At 54.4% G+C, this 23,356-nt stretch overlaps 1 protein-coding gene across 10 annotated transcripts in view; it reads left to right on the top strand.

Moving 5' to 3' along the window:
- The window catches only part of MSI2 (musashi RNA binding protein 2), a 379,910-nt gene that overhangs the window by 332,549 nt on the left and 24,005 nt on the right, over positions 1-23,356 (top strand). For 6 of the 10 annotated variants that reach the window (XM_032498440.1, XM_032498439.1, XM_032498442.1 and 3 more), the window contains one exon: positions 16,951-17,013. In XM_032498440.1, the coding sequence (XP_032354331.1) occupies positions 16,951-17,013 (63 nt within the window). The other 4 variants (XR_004326623.1, XM_032498445.1, XM_032498447.1 and 1 more) reach the window with 3 other exon arrangements.

Raw genomic sequence — 23,356 nt, 5'->3', positions numbered from 1 at the left:
CCGTGCGTCCTGGGGCCCCTGCAGGAAGGCGCCTCCTCTTCATCCTTCCTGTGAATGGCCGTTGGGTATCACGTCTGCCGGGTGCCTGTGTCCCTATCTTACCCGTGTGACCTGGGGTTGCAGTCGCCCTTCCTGGGCCGCACGGGGGGTATTAAGCAACGCCTGCCTCTGCCCACCTTTAGGCGTCTACGAAAATAAATGAGATGTTCGAGTAAGAAGGCTGGACACTTTCGGATAATTATCAGAGTAGGAAGTAGTTCTCTTCCAGAAAGACTGAGTGACAACCAGCCACTGTGGACATGGCCCCTTCCCAAGCCCACGTGTCTGCCGTGTGCGCCCCGTCCCAGCCCTCAGGTCGGTGTGTGCGCTGGAGTTACTGTGATCCTGATCAGTGCTCTCCCCTGTTCCCTCTCTTTCTCTCCTCCTCTGGACTCTCATTTTGGTTTAATCTGTTAATTTCTGTTCTTATTTCGCTTTGCAGACTATTTGCCGATTTCACAAGACATAATTTTTATCAACTAGCTCTTAAAGAGAGGCGTTCCAAATTGGGGTTTGCTACCATTGCTAGAGAGTGGACCCAGTCCGGGCCGGGGCCACCCCAGCTGTCAGTGCCCACTGAAACTGTCCTGGCTGCCTGTTTGAACGAGTGCTCTTTTGCTCATTTTTCAATTCTTGGAAAAGACTCATGTTCTCATTGCTTCATTCAGTTTTGTTTTGTTTTGTTTTTAATAATTTTGTTCTCTAGTCCCTTCCCACTTTGCTTCTTGTATGCACTGTGAACACTCCCCACCTTGGCCACTCACCACCCCTCTAGAATGTAACGGGACCAGAAGGAAACTTCTCACAAACTGTGTAGAGCCTCCTCAAGGGAATCTAGGAAGACGCCATCAAATTATTTTAAATAACTACCAAATAGGCTTGTTGGGGCCTTTCGTGGGTGAGCTTTCAAAGTGCTGGTGCCCACGGCGGGTGGAGCTGTGTGACTTGGAGCACCTGTGTTCCATGGTGGATGGTCCCAGAAGTAAACACACACATAACACACAGACTGTTCTGTAAGTACTGATGTGGAAGATGTAATCTGGAAGAAAAACGACGTAAGCATTATCTGGTTGTCTTTGTCTTCTGGGGCCAGTCCCTCAGTGACTGTTGCCATAATGATACACACCTGTCTTCAGAAAGGGCCAGTGGGGTCACCCAGGTGCTGCCACAGCTCAGGCCCTGTAGGTGCCAGTCCACGCCAGGCCCCTCTTTCCCCAGCATCTCTGCCCTCACCTCCCTGCCCACTGGCCTTGCATTCCCTGCTGGCATCAAGGGTCTCTTGGCCCACCAGGGGTAGGAGGGGACGAACACAGATGGTCTGTCCTGATCAGGTTGGCACTTCTGATGGTCACCCCCAGAAGGGCTCTCTTATCCCACGACCCTGACCCTCCACTTCCCTGCTCTCTTAGATTAATGAAGTACAGCTCAGTTGGGCCCTCAAGGGTCACCCCTTGTTCACGCTCATGGTTTGTGAGAAGTGCCCCGTGTGCTTCCGTTGGATGCATTTGACGTGAGCAGATCCATCCGCTTGAATGTCAGTGTCCTTCAGACCCAGCCTGTGCGGTTTGGCTCATCTCATTAAAGATGCTTGCTGCAATCATTGGTTAGTTTCCTTTTATTTTCCCATGGGCCTTTTCACAAGTGCTGTTTTTTGTTTCTTTTTAAATCTGCATGGCTTTTTTCCTTCTTTATTTTGTTCTGCTGTGAATTGCTTCGCTTTGGTGAACTTGTCCTCGTATGCTTGCCTCCCAGACGGTTCAGCCGTTGTGCGTTTTCTTCGTCTCTGTGAATAGTTCATCTGTGCTTCTACCTCGTGACGTTTTATTTTTACCCCTGTAAGCAACTGAGGTAGAAAAATAAATTGTTTACCACGGACATGCTGTGTGCTGCCGTCTCTCAGCCTGACAGTGTCCTGTTCTCGCTCCGGGGGAGGTGAATGCACTAAGTAACTGGTACCAGTGACAGCCTGGCGCGGTTTCTGCAAGCATGCGCACTCCCTCTGGCTGCCGCCTGTCCCCAGCCCTCCCTGCTTCCCCGCGCCCCCTGCACTTGCTCGAGGTGGCCCTGTCCTTGAGCGATGGCAGAGTGTTTGCAGTGCAGTGGCTGCATGGTCCGCCCCCGACCTCTTCCTCTGACATCACCCCTGACCTCTAGTGAAAATGCCACTGGAACATCTGGAGCCCCTCGCATCTGCACACCATGGTGTGGGTGTGAGCCCGTGCATGTGCTGGGTGCACCAGCCTATGTGTGGTTTGCACGTGGCTTGCTTTCCTAACGCCCCTGTGCAGTGCAGGCTGGAGGAGGCACCTGTGTTGCTGGACGCGAGGCTAGAAGATCTGATTTCCAGGTCCTGCTGGGCTGCATGACAGCCGTGTAACCTAGAGCAAGTGACAGCCCTCTGAGCCCTTGGGATTATGACAGTGCCCAGTGAGTTAGGTTGTTAGAATTAAGTAGGATAATGTGTATATATGGACATGCCTTGTAAATTGGTAAACGCTATACAGTTGGAAGTTTTAGAAATAGTGGGCATTGGTGTTCTTACTCTGTCACTCCCCAGAGTGGTTTTCTCTTCCTCTTCACCAGTGAAGCTTCCTGCTGGAGGATCTGCTGATCAGTGAAAGAAATGATATTAGATCCCCCAGAGAGTTGCTGGGACTTCTTGCATCACCCCCTCCTCTTCCCTCCCTCCCCATTTACTGATCTTCAGGCACTGGATTAGGCACCAGACACCTGGATGTGCATATAGACTCACTCCTTCAAGATGCTCATGGTCCAGCTGAGGAAGAGTGAACCAGTACTCAAACCCACTGAGCATCAGGGGACAGGTGCTTATCTGGAGAAGGGGAATGTCTGTCTGCTATGAGGGGACAAAGACAGGCTGCCAGTCCTGCCTGCGGGGACACCAGAACTGGGTCTTACAAAGTTAAATGAAATTAGCTGGGTAAAAGAAGAGAAGGAAGTATAGTGCAGGCAGAGAAATGACATGCTTAGACATTGAATCGAGTAGTTTTAAGAAAGCAAGCAAGCACAAATGTAAGAAAACACACAATAATAATGGCCTAAACAAAATAAGAATTTGTGTTTCTCTCTAGTGTGAACAAAGCCTGGATGTGGCTCCATAGTATTAGAGATCCAAGTTTCTTTTTATGTTCTATCCTCTTCAACGTAAGACTAACTCATAGTCTAAGAAGGCTGCTCAGGCTCCAGCCATTACATAATCATCCCAGAAGAACACACCTCTTCTTGTTTGTTTGGTTGGTTGGTTTTAGTATTTTTTAGGGGGGGTAATTAGTTTTTTTTTTAATGGGGGTACTGGGGGTTGAATCCAGGACCTTGTGTATGCTAAGTGTGCACTCCACCACTGAGCTATACCCTCCCCCTCCACCACCTCTTCCCTTTAATAAACACTTCTCAGAAGTCATGCATGATATTCCACTTAGACCCCACTGGCCAGACCTTATTCACGTGGCCAGTTTTAGCTGCAAGGAACCTCAGAAATGTCTTTATTCCAGGTAACTATGTGCCAGCTAAAAACAGGATTCTGGTATTAAGGAAGAAGAGTGAAATAGCTTCTAGGGAACACAGCAGTCTCTGCCACAAACCTGAGCGAGGACACAGTGCAGGGCCCAGGGATTAACCGCAGTTCAGTGTATTGGGGCAGAGTGGGGTTGAGGGGTTTGCAGTGGAGACAAGGCTAGAGAGGGAAGTGGGGCTGAGTCCTGGCAGGCCTTGTGAGTCAGGTTCCAGAATTCACATTTGATCCTCAAAGCATACGAAAAGCCCATAGAGGATTTTAGTTAGAGGTGTAATGTAGTCAGAGTTCCAGCGTGAGTCAGAAGGGGTTTAAAGAGGTAAGGGGGCCAGTGAGGAAACTGAGAGGGAGTTCAAAAGGATACTCCCTTCTTTCTGCTCCCCCGCCTCCTCTCTGCCTCACCCTCTCTGGACTCTGTTCTTCTCCTCCTGCCTTGGGTTGACTGGTGGTCCTTGGGGGTCTTTCAGCTCTACTGGGGGCAGCAGGGTTAATGTAGCCCCAGTCACCAAAAAGTCTCTGAGCCACAGTCTTAGCTACAGACATGGGGCCCTCGGGGCAGCCAGGAGAGTCAGGCTAGCATCCCAGGCTCAGTGCTCACACCTCCCTCCTGGGATGATCGTGTGGGAATGGGCAGTACAGGTCCCACGTGCAGACCCTGGGACTCTGGTCCTAGAAGTGCCCGTTTGTGCTTCTACCTTCTCAACGATGGAAAACAGGCTTCCTCTCAGGTGCTGATGTGGACTGATGAGGACTGGCTTCCTGGAGCTCTGGCTTGAGAAGGATCTTGAGGCCAAGTCTTAACTCAGCAGGAAGGGGGCTGTGGTTGATCTGCGATGCCCGCGCGGTTGCTGGATCCGGGACTCAGGCCCACGCAGCACGTATTTTGCCTTCCGTATTCCAGTCTAAGGGTGGATGGTTCTAGGGTGCTGGTTGGTTTTTGGTCCGTTCTGTTCCACAGGGAGGGAGGGGGGTGCGGCCTGAGGAGAGGTGCTGTAGCTCGGAGGTACTCTGTTCCCTCTGGAGGAGAAGCTGCTAGCCTGTCTCCGGTTGGGGCTGCTGCAGTGTACGCTTCGGTCAACTTGTCTAGCCTTTGAGCAGAGGCCAAGGCTCAGTGGTCCATCTTAGCCCAAGGGCTGCAGCTTGAGTGTGGAAAGCAGAATGAAGAGAGCCTGAGTTCTTGGGAGGGGAAGGGGTTTGCCTTAAACCGGATGATTGGGGAAAGCAGCCTTGGCCCTGGGGAAGGGGCTGCTTCCTGAGCCAGCTCATGCCCAACCTGTCAGTTGTGCCAAGTTTACAACATTTGGAAAGTACTCAGAAATGCTGATAGTTGCCCACCAAAGGCCCCGACCCCGCCTGGGTGGGTAACCAGGGCCTCTGCGGGGAGCGACTCTGGGGTCCTTCCAGCCCCTACTCGGGAGACCTGCCCTTGCACTCCCACCAGGAGCAGTTCTCAGAGGGAAAGGAGTAAGTCACCCCACCCCCAGCCTTCTGTGACTTTGTCAGAGGACAAGATTCCGGGGTCACTGTGGTGGAATCGTAGAACCAGTGGCTTGAGATGATCCCTCACTGGGATGTCAGTTTAATCTCAGGACTTTCCTCCTGCTTAAGTTTGTAAGGGGCTGTTTCCTCACCCCCTGCCCCAGAAGTGCCCCCACCGGGAAGCCTGGTGGACCCTTGACGTGGTAGGTCCTCGGGTTCTGCCAGTGCTGCCTGGCTCGGTGCTTCCCGCTGGGAACCAGAACGGAGCCCACCCAGTGAGCGATGGCTGGTTCCTCGCTGGTGGGGGGAGCCCATCTTGAAATGCCAAGACATAACCACGGACCCCGGTGCCCACAGCGACGTTTCAGCACTGTAAGCTGCAACACTCCCATGTGAAGGGGAGCCCCTCCTGACGTGGCAGCCCGCATGCATGTGCTGCACCCCCAGCCCCCTAACCTGCACATCCGTCCAGCCCTGAGCTTCATCTCTAGGGGTTACCCCCTTCACAGATTGGGTCCTCAGGCAGATTTTAAACACAAGGCAGCTCCTCCTGTGGCCACCTGGCCCTCTGGGTACCTAGGGTTTATCCCCTCATTTGAATATTAAAGGCAAGCTTAGTGAGGGCAGTGTACCTGCTGGCTTTAGAAGAAAATGGAGAAGTAAATTTCAACAGAGCACCCAGATCCTGGCCCAAGCTGTGGATGGGCCTGGCTGCCACGCCCCTCCCTTCACGAGGAGAATCGGGAGCTGATGCTGTTCCCAGATGAAAGCAGAGCTTGGTGCCTAACAGGCAGGTGCTAAATGTTTGCGGAAGTGAATTGGCGAGCTCTGAATCGACAGGCATTGCGGATTTCACTTTTGATCAGGTTCCCTTGCCTCTTGAAGCTCCTCTCCGTGAATAAAAGGAAATGTGACTCCGGGGTGCTGAAGCCGGAGCCCCCGTTCTCAGGTGGGAAGTCAGGAGACTGAGTTCTCGCCCCACAGCTTGCCAGGAGAGTGAGGCCATCTCTGGGCCTCAGTTTTCCTATCTGTCCAATGGGGTTGTGAACCCCTGGCCTGTCCTCCCCTATAAAGTTTGTTGAGAGGGTCACTGGACCAGGCAGGACCTAGCGCTCTGGGGAAGGGGAGTAGCCGGGGGGTGGGGGGGGTCCTTCACCCGCAGCAGTGAGGGAGGCTGTGGCCGCGGCTTCACACCTCCTTCTCCGAAGCCCAAGGACGGAGCCCACAGACCCTGTCTCCCCCAGCAGTGCCATCCTTGTCCCCCTGTCACTCCTTCTTGCATACCACTGGGCTCCCAAAGTCCCTAGTAAGCCAGCCAGCACGGACATAATCACCTCTCTCAAGCCCTTCACTTCTCATTTCCATCAGCAAAAGCAAGTAAAAGGCCACAGCTTAAGAAACAAAACAACAACAAATTAGAGTGTGAGGTTATAGGCAGACAGCAGCACCAGGCCCGAGGGGTAGGCAGCTCCTGCCTCCAGGACAGCCCAGGACAAACCAGAAGGCCAAGGGGGCCCCCATTCCCTCCTCCTCCCCAGGCTGAAAAGAGAGAGCAGAGTCCCACCCAGAGACATTCTCCCCGAGTCCAGGTCAGTTTGGCCCCCCTGTCCCTGAGAGACCCCAACCAATGCACCGCCTGTGCTCCTTGGGCCGTCAGTTGTGGGGGGTAGGGAGGAGCACGAGAGTGCATTCTCGGTGGTGCGCTGGAAAGTGTTGTCAGGACCTGCCCCAGGCTGGGTCCTCTCTGGCACCAGAACGTGATCCGGAGCAAGGAAGCATGGAGGTCAGAGCCTGGAGGCCTCCCGCAAGTGGCTAATGCTTCCCTAGGTGGTCTGACTGGTGTGCAGTGTAAGCGAGAGGCAAGGGGAGTCACTGATTTTGCCTGGAAAGCTTTCAGGAAAGGGCACTATGTGAATTGGGTTTTGAAGTGCAAATAGAAGTTTACCAGGCAACCGAGGAAGGAAGGCTATTCCACATGAGGGGACCAACAAGTGTAATGGCTTGAAAGCATTATGTGTCTTCCCTCCCATGCAGTCCTGCCTCCGCTGATTCTGTGGCCCCATCTGGGCAGACGCTGTCTCATAACCTGGGCCAGGACAGCTAGACCACAGATTTTGACCTTGGGAAGCTGATGCCACCTCTTTGCAGACCCAGGGAATCACAGGCAGACACTTTGTGTACCAGGGATGCTGGAACACAGAGTTATCAGCACCTAGTGCTTCGCAGCCCTGTCCTGGATGCCGGGGACACAGTGGTCCACCAGCAAGACATGCCCCTGCCTGATAAGGCGCGTGTTGGAACAAAGAAAGAGCAGGAGTCCCACTCAGATGAAGGATCTGGGCCCTTCCTGGAGAAGCTGAGAGGAGCTCAACAAGTCCAAGGGCAGGGTTCCAGGATCCACGTCCACCGCTGTGCTCACCACGTCCCAGGCCACCCCAGCCAGGCCTTCCCTGAGCCCCTGCGAGCCCCTCGCCTCCTGCCGTCACATGACCCACCCAAGTTAAAACTTGCGCTTCAGATAAAATGTACCCTTATCACTCACAAGCAAATTATAAATGTTATCTGTTAAAGCCCTTTGGATGTGAAATGTCATGTGAATTAATAGGATTTTTGAATAGGAAGACTACGCTACTTTTATTACCTTGGGCAATAATAATAAAAATAGAAATAAAAATTACGATTCCACTTACCGAGAGCTTCCCCAGTGCCAGATAACGGGGCTCCAGCGCTGTGATCTCATTGAGTTTCACTGCAGCCCTACAAGGAGGTCGTTAACCGCGCTTACGGGGGGGGGGGGTAGATTTACGTACCCTGTCTTGGGTTGCACAGCCAGTGGGTGTGGGAGGTGGGCTTTTTGCCACCTGGCTTTTAGCACATTGTGCACTGTTTCCTTTAACCTCTCTGGACCTCGAGTCCTTCACCTGTTAAATGGGGCTAGTAACGTCATCCCGGTGGGGTGCCGAGAGGGCTCACCGAGACGATGGTGTGGAAAGATGGCTTCTTGGCTGTTACCATCACCAGTGTAATGTTCATTTTCCCATCATCTCATCTATTGTAAAGGTAAGGAAACGAAGGCACAGAGAAGGTTCCACCCTTCACCTTTTCACCTCAGGATGGAGTACAGTGGCAGGGTCTGATGGCTGTGAAAATTTTTCATTATTTCTGTACTGGTTGGTAAATAGCTACCTTGAGCCCCTAGAGTGCCTCCCACCGCCCCCCCCCAGGGTCAACCCTAAGACCCCCTGACCACCCCATGGTCCACCAATCAGTGCCCAATTCAACACCTAAGAGAGCCTATCAGAAGTCAAAAAGTGATGGAGTCTGCATTTTCGGGGAAGGGAACTTGAGATCGCAGATGTTCATTTACTCACTGAGCTAGTGATGGGGCCAAGGTGGGGAGCCTGGGGCCTTTCAGCAAGTCTTGTTGTGCTCAAGACTTCGGCATTTGCTGTCCTGGTCCTCAGAGGTGGGTGCTATGGGGCTGGTGTTTGGAATTGGGCAGAGCCCTCTCAAAGGCCAATAAAGGATGAAGCCGGGGGAAACAGACAGAGTGGGAAGGCCCAAGAGTTAAACAGCTCGGCAAGAGAGACTATGAGGATGCCAGATGTTGACTCTTTAAGTGCCAGTTGGACATCTGAAATTTTGAGAGCAGGGAGAAGTGTGAAAAGCTATCTGCACAGTGAGCTCTAGAAAGACCAAGAGTCAGAGCAGTGGTTTGTCCTGACACCCACTGGTGGTCGGTGGGAGAGTGGTGTGTTCCTAACACGCGCCTTAGAAGGCAGGGGCGTGTCTCGCTGCTGGTGGACCACTGTGCCCCTGGCATCTTGGGCAGGGCTGTGATGCAGCACGTACTGATAACTCTGTGTTGAATGTGCAAAGGGTGGATGGGTGGAGGAGGAACGGACAGGTACAAGAGAGTCGGGGGTCCGGGGAGAGGAGAGAGAGCTCCTCCTGCTCAAAAGCAGAAACTGCAGTTTTATGAGTGAGCAGGGAAAAGAGGTGCAGGAGGGAAGGAGAAACTCTCAAAATAGTTTGCTATGTCCCCTTAGAAACTGCAGTCTGAAGTGCCTTGGTCTTGGCTCGGACAGGCTCATGTTTGTTCTGTGGGCACATAGGTGTCCCTGGGTTATCCAGGACCACAGACTGCTGGCACAGAGCAGCAAGGATGGCTTCGCAGGGAACTCCCTGTGGCCATTCTCGCTCTTGCTAGAAGGACAGTGATGCCAAACAAAGTGTCCTCCGAGGGCCAGGAGCCAGTGCAGGCACTTGTAATGTGTCAGCCAGTCCTGATGCTGGTCTTCTGGCCAGCAGTGCAGAGAAACCTTGCCTTGTCCCCAAGGCCCCAGATGGTTGGACCAAGGATGAGCAAAGCTAGAACTCTCTAGGGCTCAGGAAGGCAAGGTTTTGCCCCAACTTGATGGGTCCTAACTGAAAAGAATATTGAGGGATCTCTGTCTTGGTCACATGTGCCAGAGCCTAGCTTGGTGAATTGAATGGAGTTGGTGAGACCTTTGAGGGCGAGGTCAAGATCATAGCCATGGGAATACCTCCATTCCCTTTGCTTTTGTTTCCTGGGTCTTGGAGGAAAGAACTGGTTGGAATGGCCACTGGAAGCACTCCATCGTCCCATAGGACTGAGTCTTCTGACCCTCTCCAAGCAGGATGTGCTGTAGCCACAGCCAGGTCTTGAGCTCAGCTATGAGAAGACCCCAAAGCGCACACTGAGAGGCCCGGCTACAAGCTCGGTGGGTCCGAGGCAGGGCCCTCTTCTCCCTGGCCGGGTGAGCCACAGCTCCCCTTCAGCCCGAGGTCCTGCTTCTCATTAGCCAGTTTCCCCTCCTTCCCAGGGCACTGGTTTCTGTGCAGCCTGGTCCCACAGATGGAGCCCCCTTTCCCATCAGGGGCTAGTGACCGGAAGCTCTGAGGCAGGGAATGTGTGTGTTTAGTTCACCACGATGTCCGCAGTGCTTAGAACGGTGCCTGGCGTGGAGCAGGTGCTCAGTGAGTGTTTATTGAGCAGATGAGGGGCTGAGAACTGGTCTAGAATTAGAAGGGCTCCGACGTAGATCTCTGCAGAAGTTCTAGGTGAGCGAGGGGACCAAGGGCCCTGACTGTCTGTCACAAGGTAGGAAGGCCCCTGGAGAAGGATGCCCAGCGAGAGTCCCCAGGGAGAGCTTTCTGCTTCCCACCTCCCAAAAGAGCCCAGGACCCCAGCAAGCAGCACCTAAGGCCAGGCAACTCTGCACACCTCCTGCCCTCAATTCCACACTCTGAGCTGGGAGTCAGGCCGGGTTGGGACCAAAGCCCATTCCCGAGCTGCAGAAGCAGTCACCAAGGAGGTGGTCAGAAGAGGCAAAGCGGGGGTAGGCGTGGCCTCACCCCTCTTGTGGGGCTCAGGGCTCCGTGATGGCAGGCGCTTTCTTTTGCTCCCTACGCACCTGAGTTGGAAGAATCTACAGGCAAGTGTGCACAGCCTCCGCTTCTGGCCTGGTGCCCTGGCTCTGCGCCTGCGTCTTCTGGGAACTCTCTTGTCATTTCTAAAGGCAGCTCCCTGACTTCTCTTCTCATGCATCCACAACCCCTTTTATCCAAATGGAGGCTCTCTGACAACCAAACTATAAAACCTCACAGAGGTTTCACGTGGCCGTTGTATCTTGCCTTTCTCCCCAGTGAAGCATCTAGAGTTACATACTTTTTTTTTAATTAAGCTAAATAGCAATTGATTTAAAAGTGACGTAGGGCAGTTTTTGTGCTGTTCCTCCGCTGTGGGTGCCAACACCCTTGGGGCTGCTGACCCCGGAGCCTCTCACCTTCCTTAGGTAAGCGGGGAGATGGGGGACCAGGTCCGAACTGCAGCCCCTTCCCCACCCCTTCTCCCAGCAGGCGGCCTGGCCTTCTCTCTGGCCTCTCTGCCTCCCTCTCCAGGGGACATTAGCCAGGTCCCAAGTGACTCATTTTCCCAGCAGAGGGTGAGTCTTTCCAGCCCACACTCTCTCCAGCAGCCCTGCCCCAGCAGCAGGTCGCAGCCCTCGCCTCTGTCCGGCGTCTCCGTGGGAAGACGCCGTGAGTGTCCTCAGAGAATGTCAGGTTTGCTCCTGAAATGGTGTGTGGAGATCAGACTCCTATTCTGAATGCCAGGAACTTAAAGGGGGGTTTGCTTTTTGTTTTTCCAAATGAACATATACCAGCTTCCTTTGCAGCAGAATTTCACAGGTTTGAGCATGTCACCGTGCCCTTTGGTTCCCCATCGCCCCTGCTCTTCAGGCCTTCTGTTCTGATCTGCACCCCCGGGTCCTCCCGCTCCAGAAACGCGTCATCCAGCTTTCCCCTCCTCACCCACTTGCAGCCTCCACTCTGTTTCTCTGCACAGATGACAAAGCTATGGGTTGCCCTTAAAAGAACTAGCCCTGTCCCACCAGGCAGTCCTGCCTAGGAGGTGCAGAGGGTCCTAGGCCAGCCAGAATGACAGATGGTGGCATTTCTGAACTTTTCTAGGACATGTTTCCTACATTCTGGGTGATAATTTCTTCTTTAGGATGCTGATGTTTTAGTGTTTGATTCAGTAAAGTGATGTTGGGTTTAAGCCAAGACTGAACCATCCATAGAAATTGCTGGTGGGGGAGCTGCAGGGCGTGCCTGGAAAGGGGGCGGAGAGTGCTTTAAGCAAGCACAACTAGGGAAAATTGTCTTTCCTAATGGACATTTGGGATCCTAATGCACAATATGAGTGTTTTATAAGATTCCCCCCAAAAATCACAGCCCTATTGGAAGCATAAGGAAACTCAGGATTCACTCATCCAGGGTCACAGAACTAACTAGTGACCAAGCCAGAACCCTATCCCAGGCGATTCACTCCCAGGCCGCATCTTCTCCTACCAGGAAGGAGAGAGGATGGGAGGCCGGTGACCTAGAACCCCGCAGCAGACAGGACAGCAGGACCCTTCAGCGTTTACTAAAAACCACGGACACCCCAAGGCTTCCTCTAAATCAAGGATTCTGTGCCTCTCTGGTGGTTCTCAGAATCACCTGGAAGGTCTTTAAAAGGTGGAGTCGCGGGCCCCACCTGATCCTTTGTGTGTTAAAGCTCCCTCAGCCAGGGTAGAGACCCCCTGCTGTGAAGGATAGTCACAAGAATCAGATTGACCACTGCATTCTCAGGAGGGTGTTTCCTTCCACTGGGTAGCGGAGTGATAGACTGTGCAGATGTGTGCCGCGATCTAAGTTTTTAAAATTTTTGAAAGCCTTTCAAACAAAGCTTCTCACCCTTGGCTGTGCACCGGGATCACCTGGGGAGTGTTTAAAGATCCCCCATCCAGGCTGCACCCCAGACCAGAGAAATCAGTATCTCTAGGGCTGGGACCCAGGCCTCAAGCATTTGTGAAAGTTCCCCGGGTGGTCCAGGGAGCAGCCAGGAGTAGGGAATCGGTCCATTAGAGCAGGGTGCTCTTGTTGGCCATAGCCTGGTGCCTCCTCCTGGGTTAATTATGCTCCTGGTCTGTTTCTGTGGGCATTTGAGTTTGTGGTCCCTGGGGTGGAGGGTCACGGGAGTAGAGACAGCTAAACACGCGGGCAGCGCTGCCTTTCAGCTGCAGTTTCCCCAGAGCCGTGCCTCCCAGCCCTGATTCTCACCCACCGCCTCAGGGCATCCTGACCATCGTCAGCTGATGCTCCATGAGGCTCTTTTGCAGGGCAGACTCTGGGCTAGGTCCACAGTGGGTCCTCAGTCCCCGCCCTAGAAGAATTTGCCACCCAGCAAGAGGAATAAATGCATACGTGAAAATAACTGTTTAGGTGAGACTGAAACTGGTAAGTGCCACAGAAGCAGAAAAAAAGTAGATTTGGTGTCATGTAATTCTCAAAAAAACCAAAAGTGCCGATGACTTCTGATTTGTAGTGAAGTCTCACAACTCCACAAAGGCCAGAGAAACGTCTCATCCACTGTCAGTGGGATGGCGACAGCTTTCACTTAGATGAGTTACTGACCCCAGAGGTGTGATAGTGCCAACCCCAGAGGCACTGCTTTCCAGTGACAAAGGGACTTAAGTTTGTCACTGTCTTGACACCAAGAAGACAGTCTCATGCAGGCTCAGAGGGGAAGGGACTTCAGAAGTCCTCTGGCCTAACCTCCTTGCAGGAGACAGGAGTTGGTTACTCGGGGCCCAGAGAAGTGAAACATATTCCCCAAGTTGCACAGCAAGGCAGGGGCAGCTGGGGCCGGCAACTGGACTTCCATGCCAAGCTCCGTGATCCTTCTGTTATCCCTACTGGTGGGGCAGAGGTGCTCCAGACTGGACAGATTGGATCTTTGGGCCTGAATGACAGCTCCTACGAGGTGTGGCACCTGCCCTGGGCCTGGAATTCCACCATCAGTGCTACATTCTGCCCTCCCCAGGTATCCTCTTCTGGAATGCAAGGTTCCCTAGGAGAAGGAGTGTACCACCTTCCTAAGACGGAAGTTCCCAGCTAGGCAGCCGCTAGCTGTCAGGCCCTGAGGTTCCTACTAGCAAAACATTTTTCTCCTTTCTGCCTGATTTATTACTAAGAAGTGGGAGGTATTAGGCACCTAGGGCCACGCCACTCAGCTTGGCCCAGTTGTTATCGAGATGAACAGAACACGTGTTCTAAATCGGGTATGGAAATGTAGCCCCACTGAAAAGACATCATGAAGTTGGGACGTTACGGAGGATTACAGACCACTGTTACCAGTAGGGATTCAGGGCTCTTGTGTGCGTACGACCCTCTGACCATGCGGCCCACCACAGAGAAAGTGGAGTAGCCCTGCATGGAGGAGAGTCCTGTCTTGAAGGCAAGGCTGATGGCTGGACAGAGACCTGATGGCCTCAACAAAGTGACAGCTGACACTCATTTAAGCATCCTTCCTGGCGGACATCTTGCGTATATTAATCCCTGACGACTGTCGGCATCTCTTTTACAAATGGGGACGTCAAGGCACAGAAAGGTTAAGAAGCAGCTTGCCTACAGTCGCATGGTGTAAGTGGCCAAGCCAGGCTTTGAACCCAGACAGGCTCCGTGTCTGTGCACTTGGCTGTTGGGCTAACCTGCCTCATAGGGAGAAGTCTAATTGCCCTCTTCATGCGTTGGCCAGACAGGCTGTGTTGAGGAGGAGCCCCCTCTCCATGTTCCTAGCTGCAGAGCGGGGCTGGTCATCTGGGCAGTCGAGGGAGCTAGGGCGGCCATGGGCACTCATGGACCAAGGGCTCAGCCACTGCTGGCGTGGGCCTCAGCCCTAGTGAGAAGCCCTGAGCCCTGCCAGACTTGCCTAATTCCCCGAGGTCTTCCCTTGAATACCCTGCCAAGGGCAGTTCTCTCCTTGGCTGCCTGGACCCCCATCCCTTCAAAAATAAAATAGGAGAGGTTTCCCGAAAGAGAGCCTGTCCCAGGTGATCCCTGGCTCCCGAGGGCCTGGGGAGAGATGCTGAGAACAGAACCTCCCTGCTCTTCCAGCTCTTCCAGGTCCAGCCCTGGGAGCTCCTGGTCCTCAGGTCCCTCCTGCTGTCCTGGAGGCAGGCTGGGCTCCATCGGGACAGCTTTAGGTCTGTGACAGCCCCTCGCTGACAGCCCCAGTGCACCCCAACATACACACTCACCCCTTTCCTGGATCTGTGCTCATGCATCCCCAAGAAGCCCCGCCACCATGGAGAGCCCATTGGCCTTGGAAATAACATCAAGAGTTTATCTGCCAGGTCATTTGGAGAACACATTTGGGGTGACCAGTGAGGCTGGATAGCCTAACAGGACAGGAGGGGGATGGCAGGGCGCTAGGCAGGTGGGTCAGGAAGATAGCCCGATATACAGGACACTGGTACATCGCCGTCTCCTCCCCGCAGGAGATGCCCAAGGAGGCCAGGCTGGGGCAGGGACGGGGGTGCTTACTGTCTCAGATGCCCAGTGTCTCTGGAGCAGGTGCTGTGAGGGCTGCCTCCCCTGTCCTGGGCACGCCGGATGGCTCTCCTCCCTTGCTCCCCCACCCCCTCTTCTCACGCCTGTCACCCCGCTTAGCCCCGTTTTGATGGTTGAGATTAAATTCCAGCCCGTAGCAGTGTCTGAGCCTTTATCTGAGATTAAGGATAATGTGTTTCCTTTCTTGGATGAGGTTTTTTTTTTTCCCCTCCCTCTTTCTCTTGGACTTTTTTGTCCAAAATGCACTCAACTCCAGAAAATAGACCTTTTGTTAAAATTCTTTTTAATTCACTAAACTCCCCTCCCCCAGTTCTTTCCCCTCTCTCTTCCCACCACCTTTTCATGCTTCCAATGAAACCTGTTTTGAGTGCAAGGTGAGAGAGCGCGAAAGAATAAACACCTCCCTTCTGACCCCCGCCTGCCGCTGCCTCCTCCCTCAGGGTCCCCGGTATAAACATTCGGGACGGGGAGAAATAACTTGACTTCTTCCTTATTTTCCTTCAGCACTTTCCGCAGGCACCCACATCTTCAGAAATCTAGAATCTGCCTGGAAGAAATGGGGAGAGGACTCGGTGGGGGAGTCCCTTCCTCGGTCTCGGCAGGGGTCATTGCCGTGTACATTTATTTCACCTGGATCTTTCTTTTTCCCCCTTCAACAGCCCTATTACCATATTTAAATGCAAGTATGTCTCTTTTCATTGGCATTTGAAGTAGCTTAGCCTGACGTTTTTTAGAATAGCTCCTTCTGTTCCCTGTTGCACTTCGTTTCTCCCCAGTAGTTCCATGTAGCTAGGACGATAGTCTTAGAGTTTAGTGGGCTTCTAGTTTGCTGTGTTTGGGGGACGGCTCTCTCTCTCTCTCCTTTCTATCCTCCCCTGCTCCCCACTCTCCAAGGTGCATGTTCCACACCCTCGTCCTGTAGCAGTTCTTGTGTTTGGAAGGCTCAGTGGCCAAGGCTGAGCCCCTCTGGGGGGCTGTTGGTTTGCTGCTGGCTTCTGGCACATCATTTAAAACCACGGTCACTGGAAATTGGTCTTGGGATCAGGTTGCCAGGTGTCTGCCTGGAAGGCAGAGGGGGTTTGTTCACGTCTGGGGGAGCATGGCTGTGTGTGTCTCCTGGGGCGTGACTGTGTGTGCACATGCTAGTGACCGAGAGAAGCCCAGGGGAGGGGACTCTTCCTTCACCTGGACACTCTGCAGCCGCACCGGGTCACCTTGTCCTTCTGACGTTTGGTCCCATTGCTGGGCCAGCCTTGCCACCTGGTGCACTGTTAGATAGCACAAGGGCTTGATCAAGGCCCCTGGGAGACCCTTCCATGCCAGCTTGATTGGGACGGTGGCACTCAGACCGAAGAGCCAGATCTAAATCCCTGTAATGTGCCTCAGGAGCCGTGGGGTCCCCAAAACCCCACACTTCCTCCCACAGCTGGACCCCCAGAAGGGTTTGCTCTTAGGCCTGGGGCCGTGACGCTGCTGACAGGAAGATCTGGAGCCGAGATGGCCGAGCAGACCTGCAGAGCCTCAGGAGAACAGCTGGACTTGAGCCATCTCCTGGCCAAGGCGGCTGTTGTATCAAGAGGCCATCCAAGGGCCTCCTGCCTGGGGCTCAGGGCTGCCTGTGACCTGGCCAGGCTTGGAGCCCCCAGGCTCTGGACAAGCCCTGGGGAATCGCCAGGTGCCCACAAAGGGCCAGCCGGGAGCTCGCCCCGCTCTCAAGAGATGTTCCTCCTAATCTTCCATTATTTCGGTGTGCCTTCCAGAACCAGTTTCTAGGGTGACAGGCGTGTGAGACTCAAACGCACCTAAAGACGCTGTGCCTTCCAGAAGCCTGAGAGCCCCTGACCTGTGTCCCTCCTAAAAGCCGACCCGTGGACCTCCCTTCCCACTCCTGTCTTCTGTGTTGGGGATGGGGAGCGCGGCCGGTGCGATGTGGCTGGCTCCCGGGACCCTCCTTCACCCAGCTCCTCTCTCTCCGCCAGGCTTCCCGGCAGCAGCTTACGGACCAGTGGCAGCGGCGGCGGTGGCGGCGGCAAGAGGCTCAGGTAGGAAGGTGTACGGGACAGGCGGCTCCCAGGCATGCCCAGTGTGCAGGGGAAGGTAAAGGCCCTGTTGGATCTGTGTGGCTGCGTCTGTCCACTCCTCTCACCACAGCCCGGAGGGTGGGGGCAGGGAAGCGCGGGCCGGGCCCTGCCACCCAGGGCAGTCCCCCGCAGGGCTCAGCCACGGGACTGCAAACCAAAGGTAGAGGATTATTCTCTCACTGAAAAAAGGAAAAGGAGTTTCTTTCTGACTCTGGACAGCCCCTTCACCTGACAGCTGGCTTCAGGGCACCCGTGGTCCTTTCCCTCCCTGGCTTCTGCTGGTTCACACGGCCCCCTGCCTTGCATCTCTGACCCAGCCAGAGAAGTTCTAGGTCGTGAAGGGAAGCTCAGAGCCCATCCATGTGTTCCTGGCATTGGAGCAGCCTGCCCTCTCGGCCCTGCTGCCCTCACCAGGTGGCTTGCTGCTGCGGCTAACCCCCAAGTCCCCGAGGGTCAGACATAGGGCCGCCCCTGACCCCAGGGAGCAGAGCTGCTCTTCGCGAAGCCCCCTCGGCATCCCAGACACTCTTCTTAGCAGATACCAGAGAGCTCCTGGATTCCAGCTGCCAAGGGAATCGGGGCTCTCCCTCCCATGAGGTGGTCCCTGTCCTGTGGTCTCCAAATCCAACCCTTTAGGGGGACTGGACCTCCTGGGGCGAGGTGGGAACCTTTTCCCAGCGGCACTGTGGAGTCAGGCTGGACCCGGGCTGTTGTCCATCTCCCCCCAGTGCTCTCTGCCTTCCTAAGCAAGCAGGGCTTCCGCTGTGTGCTGGGCCACCAGGGAGGCCTCCTGACCTCCCCTGACCCACCCCGGCCACTGAGGGACCTAGTCCTCCTAAACCCAGGAGCCCTGGTTTGCAGCTCTCCCCCAACACCCCGCAGCCAGGGTGCTGGAGCACCCAGGGAAGCCTTAGCTTGATGTAACAGGGCTACAGCAAGAGGAGGGTCAGGGAAGGGAGGTGCTGATGAGGGTCCAGGAAGTGGGACATTAAAAGTCCAAAGGGCAAATGCCAAAAAGCCCCCCACCCTCGGTGGTAAGAGACTGGCACAGTGAGGCCCTTTAGAAACATCAGTAAAAATCCGTTCCATGCAAACTGGCACTGCCTCGAGCTACAAAGGACCCACTCCCCTGAGTCACCCACTGGGGGATTGTTTGGAGGGGCCAGGGGATTCTCAGGGGTTGCTGAGGGCCAGTTAGCCAGAGAGCTGGGGGGGCCGGAGCGCCGGGTGCCTTTCCTCAGCCTCTGCCTGCCCCAGCCCACCTCCCAAGGCCCCACCGGCCCTCTGGCCAGTGTCCCTTGGTCCCCCTGCCCTGGGGGCAGGTTGCACAGCTGCCTCGTGTCTCCCTGTTCCGTTTGGTTTTTTAACTCGAGCGCTTTTTGGTATCAGTCCAAATGAGCCTCTGTCCTACCTGTGCCTGGAGGGGGGATGACAGAAAGAAAACTCTTGAGATTTTTGAGTGTTGTTGGTTGTTGTTTTTTCCGTTCAGTTTCTTTCTTACTGTAACTTGGATTATGAAACTAAACTTTAACCCGAAATTAACCCTGCCTTTCTCCCCACCCCCATTCTCCTTGACTTCATGGCAAGTTTAAAGGGCAGCATGGGGTTCTTTGTGAGTCTGAATGGTCTCCCCAGGGTCTGTGCCCCACTTCGGCCACCGCCACCCTCTCACAGACCCCCCAGAGCCAGGCGGGAGTCCCACCATCCCCTCTAACTCCTAACCCCAAGGGTCAGAGCCATCTCCAACCACGCTTTTTTTTTTCAGGATCAGTGGTGTTTTATTTGTAGCCATTTCCATCGTGAGAGAAGTCTCCCACAGGCCGTTCTAGGTCAGCCATGCTCATCACTGCACTGTTAGTGAATTCTGTTCAGGAGTGTGCTCCCAGACCCCCTGCCCACAGCAGCCTGGGTTAATGCAAGGAGTAAATCCTCAACCTTGAGGTGCCCACCCCAGGTGCGGGCTTGGCTGGGAAGCTACAGGGCACCCCACAGTGCTGCCTGGGTGGGCTGGAGGCCGGTGACCCGGCTGTGCCTGCCAAAGTCAGAACACCGCCCTGGCTGGATGACACCTGCCCACATGTAGACAGGGTAGCCTGGCCACCACCCACCCCACCTGCTTTGGACCTGGACAGGGTTACAAGGCTGGGGAAAAGTGATCTCTGCCTGTCTTTCTCTTAGTGCATTTTGGCCTATAAGGACTATTCCCTCTCTGTCTCCCTCCCTCCTTCTAGAAAATGATCTGGACCCCAAGTCTGGCAGGTTGGGCAGTTATTTACCTGTCCCAGTGGCCCCTGGGTGGCATTTTGGCATGTATGTGAGGGGCTGCCCAGACTTACTTGGGTGAGTAAGCCCAGGCCAGCGGGGGTTCACTGAGGGCTAATGCCGGGCTCTACCTTCAGCCGCTCCTGCAGCCCTGCCCCACCCATCCCAGCTGCTCCCCAGGGGAGGGGGATGACCCTTCAGCCCCTTCCCCCTGACCCCCCACCCCAGAGCAAGCAGCCTGGGCTGCTGGAGGGTATCACAAGTTCAACTGCATTCTCTCCTAGCGGGGAGCTGGTTCAGGGAGTCTGCGGCGTACCGCCCTTGAGCTCGGCCCCCTGATGAACCTGGCAGCAGACTGTGAACTGTGGGACATGGGGCCTCTGCTCCCCAGGGGCTCTCGGGCTTGGTTTGGGGCTCAGGCGTCCTATGGGAGGCCCTCTTCTCACTTCCATTTTTGCCTAGCTTCCCAGTTTTGTGTGGTTTTTCCCTCCCTCATTAGGACATGCTGAGGGAGCTTCCTGAGCGGAAGCCCCTGCCGAGGCTGGGGTGGGAAGCAGCTTTGACTTCGCTCAGGTTGGCAACAGCACCGTCAGGGCTCTGGGGTCAGGGTCAGAGGTCCCCGGGTCACCTCGGCCGACTCCTGTGGACCAGCCCACCTCCCTGCTCCCAACTCAACCCGGACCTGAGGTGAGGGGGCTCAGGTGACCCCCAGGGGATGTCCCAGCGACTCCTAGATGACTTCACTATCAGTGTCACTTTTCTTTTACCTTCACCTGGAAGTTTGAAACATCATCTTTTCTTGTGCTCAGTCGAGACTTTGTTTGTTTATTTTGATCGTATTCATTCAGTTCCAGTGGCCCCATCATGTCCCGCCTAAACCTAAATCCAGTTTGGCAAATGACTCCCCCCCACCAACAGGGGAGGGAGATGGTTCGGATTTCCAGGCTGTTTGATTTCTGGGTGGCATCATGGGTGTATCAGTCTTAGAGCTTCCGGCCCCGGCCCATCCCCGGCCCCAGCCCATCCCCGGCCCAGCCCCGGCCCAGCTCCGGCCCAGCCAGGACCCCTTACTGTACTTTACACTTGCCAGCTTTGTTCCCATCTAGTGACATGAGCTCCTGACGGTGGTGGTGAGTGTGAGAGTCACGTTTCTGTTGTCTTTTCTCTTGCTTGGTTGGGGCTGCGGTGAGAGTGTCTCTGAGGCATACTTTCCCGCCTCTCTTACACTAGGATCTGCACACCTCCTCTCAAACACTCTTCTGAGCACGCTCAGCGGGAAGGTTTGTCCACACCTATTAATCCTCTCTCAGTGTCCAGCTTCCTGTTAGTACCAGCTGGTTTGCATGTTTTTGCTTGTTCAGATGAAACAGTTCAAGAAACAAACTCATATCCAGCTCTCCAGAAATGTCTTTTTTTTTGTACACTTTTGTTTTCGATTTTGGTTTTTTTTTTGTTTTTTTTTTAATTAGTTACAACTCCAAAACACCTGTTGTCCAGTAAAACATTTCACACCCCCTGCCTGTTCTTAGACTGTCTGTATCTGTGGGACTGAAACAAATGCATGCACTGTAGTAGACGTACTGGTAGCTGTAGCCGTAGATGTGGAACGTGCATTGTTGAGTTGATATTACAGGGTTTGTCTCGGGCGGCTCGGCACAGCACGACCGTCTGGAGGATAGTGTGGGGAGCCAGGAAGAGAAGGGACTCCATATTTTCTGTGTTGCCAAGGGGGCTTGGATCCATGTTCTCGCCATCAGCCACCACCACCTCCCTCACACTCCCTGCTCCCCCAGTCCAGAACTGGGTCACCACCCTCAGCTCAAGCCTTCCCAACTGAGCTCTCTCCGGACAGTGCCCAACTCGAGCGAAAGAAAGTGGAACCAGGGTTGGAAGGAGTTTCGTGCTCTTCCTTGTTCTTGTCTCCCCTCATGTGGTTCTCAAAACAGAGCAGGTCTTCTCCTGTTTCTTAGGGCCTAGCAGCAAGGCTCCTCCAAGCCCGCTCCTCCTTGAGTCCTTCACCCGTTCACATCCAGCCCTTCAAGGAGACAGGTCTAGGTGGTAGCCCTCTCTGCATGGTCGGAGGGGAAATGAAATACGGTAGGGAAAAGGGTTAAGATCTTGAGATCAGACAGGGAATGCATTTAGTCCTAGTGAAGGTCGCCGTTTGTCCTTGCACTTGGTGAAGGTAAAGGGAGAAGGGGTCGGGGCAAGTGGGGTGAGAGCAGTGACATTCCTGGTCTGGAGATTATTGGCACAGCTTCATGAGGAGGAGCGGGGAGGGGAGGGAGCCTGTCATGTCCAAAGCAGCGGCCAGGGTTTGCCTCTGTGTCCCCAGGAAGACTTCCCAGCCCTGCAGCCCCTGCCCTCGGCTCAGGGCATGTGCATCAGTCATCTCTGGACGCACTGGGTCACCTCCATTTGTGGTGACAAGTCATAAGGCAGTGCAGAGGTCTCTTCGAGCTTTTGGAGATGTCCCTAACTGTTGTCAGTTGATGGAAGTGGAGGGGGAGTGGCCACCTTGGACCTGCGCCTAAAGCCGGGCTGGTTGGTGGCTCTGAGCTAGTGCTTCAGGAGGACACAGGCGGGCTCTGAACCTGCAAGGGTGCAAGTTATCTATCATCAGGGGAGACAGAAGCCCAGGAAGTCACAGAGCCTGAGAAGTCCCCAGAAGAGTGTGAAGCAACTGCAAGATGGCAGCCCTGGGGACAGTGGCCCAGTCGGGGTGAAGCAGGGTTGAACTGCACAGGCCAGTCAGCCAGCAGGCAGAACGAGGGCCCCGAGGCTCAGGAAGGGAGCGCGGGGAGGAGCCGTCCTTCTGGCCCGGACTTCATGGGGTAGGAGTGGTCAGAACTGAGGGAAATGTCCCAAACTGTCAGGCTTCAGGGCTGCTGGAGCCGCAGACTGACCCGGGCTGGGGAGCAGGAGAAGAGGATGGGGACAGTGGCGGGGACAGCGGCGGGGACAGCAGAACCCTCCGCCCCACCCTCCACTGACCTAAATCCTAGGTCTGGCTCTGCTAGGAAAATGGCTTTGCTGCCCTGTAGCTGGACAGCCTAAGTAGGTAAGATGAACAAGAGAAAAATTCAAGTCCAAGGATAGAAGAAATAAGTTAATAAAATAAGCACCTGGGTGGGGAGAGTAGCTCTCAGGCCTCCCTTGCTTTTATCTCAGGATATTTTCCACATCCCCAGTGCAGTCCTTCGCCTTATACGTGTTCGGGACTGAGGGTGTCCACACACTCCTCCGGCCTGCTGGGGAGATTGGGGCACTGTTTGCACCGACTGTGGCATTAGCCTCCGGGTTCCCAGGCGTTGTTTTCAACAAGAGAGTATTGAAGGTCTGTGCTGTGCCAAAGACAGGCAGCACTTGTTGCCCTCAGTGGGCGAGAATCTAGAGCCCTCCCCTTGAAAGCCCCTGCTTCCCACAGTGCCTGGTTTCTGGCACTTTCAGCTTCATTGTGAAAAGGAAAATGGTTCACTGTGCTGCCTTTATTTCTGAAGATGGATGTCCTGCGCCTCCATCAGCAGGAGCTGATGTCTGGGAACAGGACTGCAGTGCAGGCATCTCTTCTTTCTCACGCAGCCTCCTTTGTGCCAGCAGCACATCCTCGGGGGGCTGTGACCCCAGGATGGCCCATCTGTGGGTAGGGTCATGGGGACACCCTCTGGGATGGAGCCAGCGCAGTAGCCCAGAGGGAGAGCAAGTCTGTGACATTAGGACCAGCTGCTACAACCAGACTTCCCCGAAAGACCTTCCCTGAACGTATATCTCCCAGTTACTGCTTTGTACTCTAGATAAGGGCACCCTTTTTCTCAGTTTGTCATTAAAATCCTCATTTCTGGGAGAACCAGGACTTTCCCTACAGAGCCCAGCGTTGGATTTCAGTAACCCCAGGGAATTTATAATAATGTGCAGAGCTACCCGCCTCTGACCTCAGCTTCATTCATTTTCCAAGGGCTTTCGGACCAACTCTGTTGAGGATAAAATACATCAGCTCTAATCAATAATTTTGTAATAGAAATACTATACACTTGATAAATCA

Source organism: Camelus ferus, chromosome 16 (assembly GCF_009834535.1).
Source record: "Camelus ferus isolate YT-003-E chromosome 16, BCGSAC_Cfer_1.0, whole genome shotgun sequence".
Classification (NCBI taxonomy): Eukaryota; Metazoa; Chordata; class Mammalia; order Artiodactyla; family Camelidae; genus Camelus; species Camelus ferus.
The sequence above is the reverse complement of the archived record's forward strand: the minus strand, read 5'-3'. Positions and strand labels throughout refer to the sequence as shown.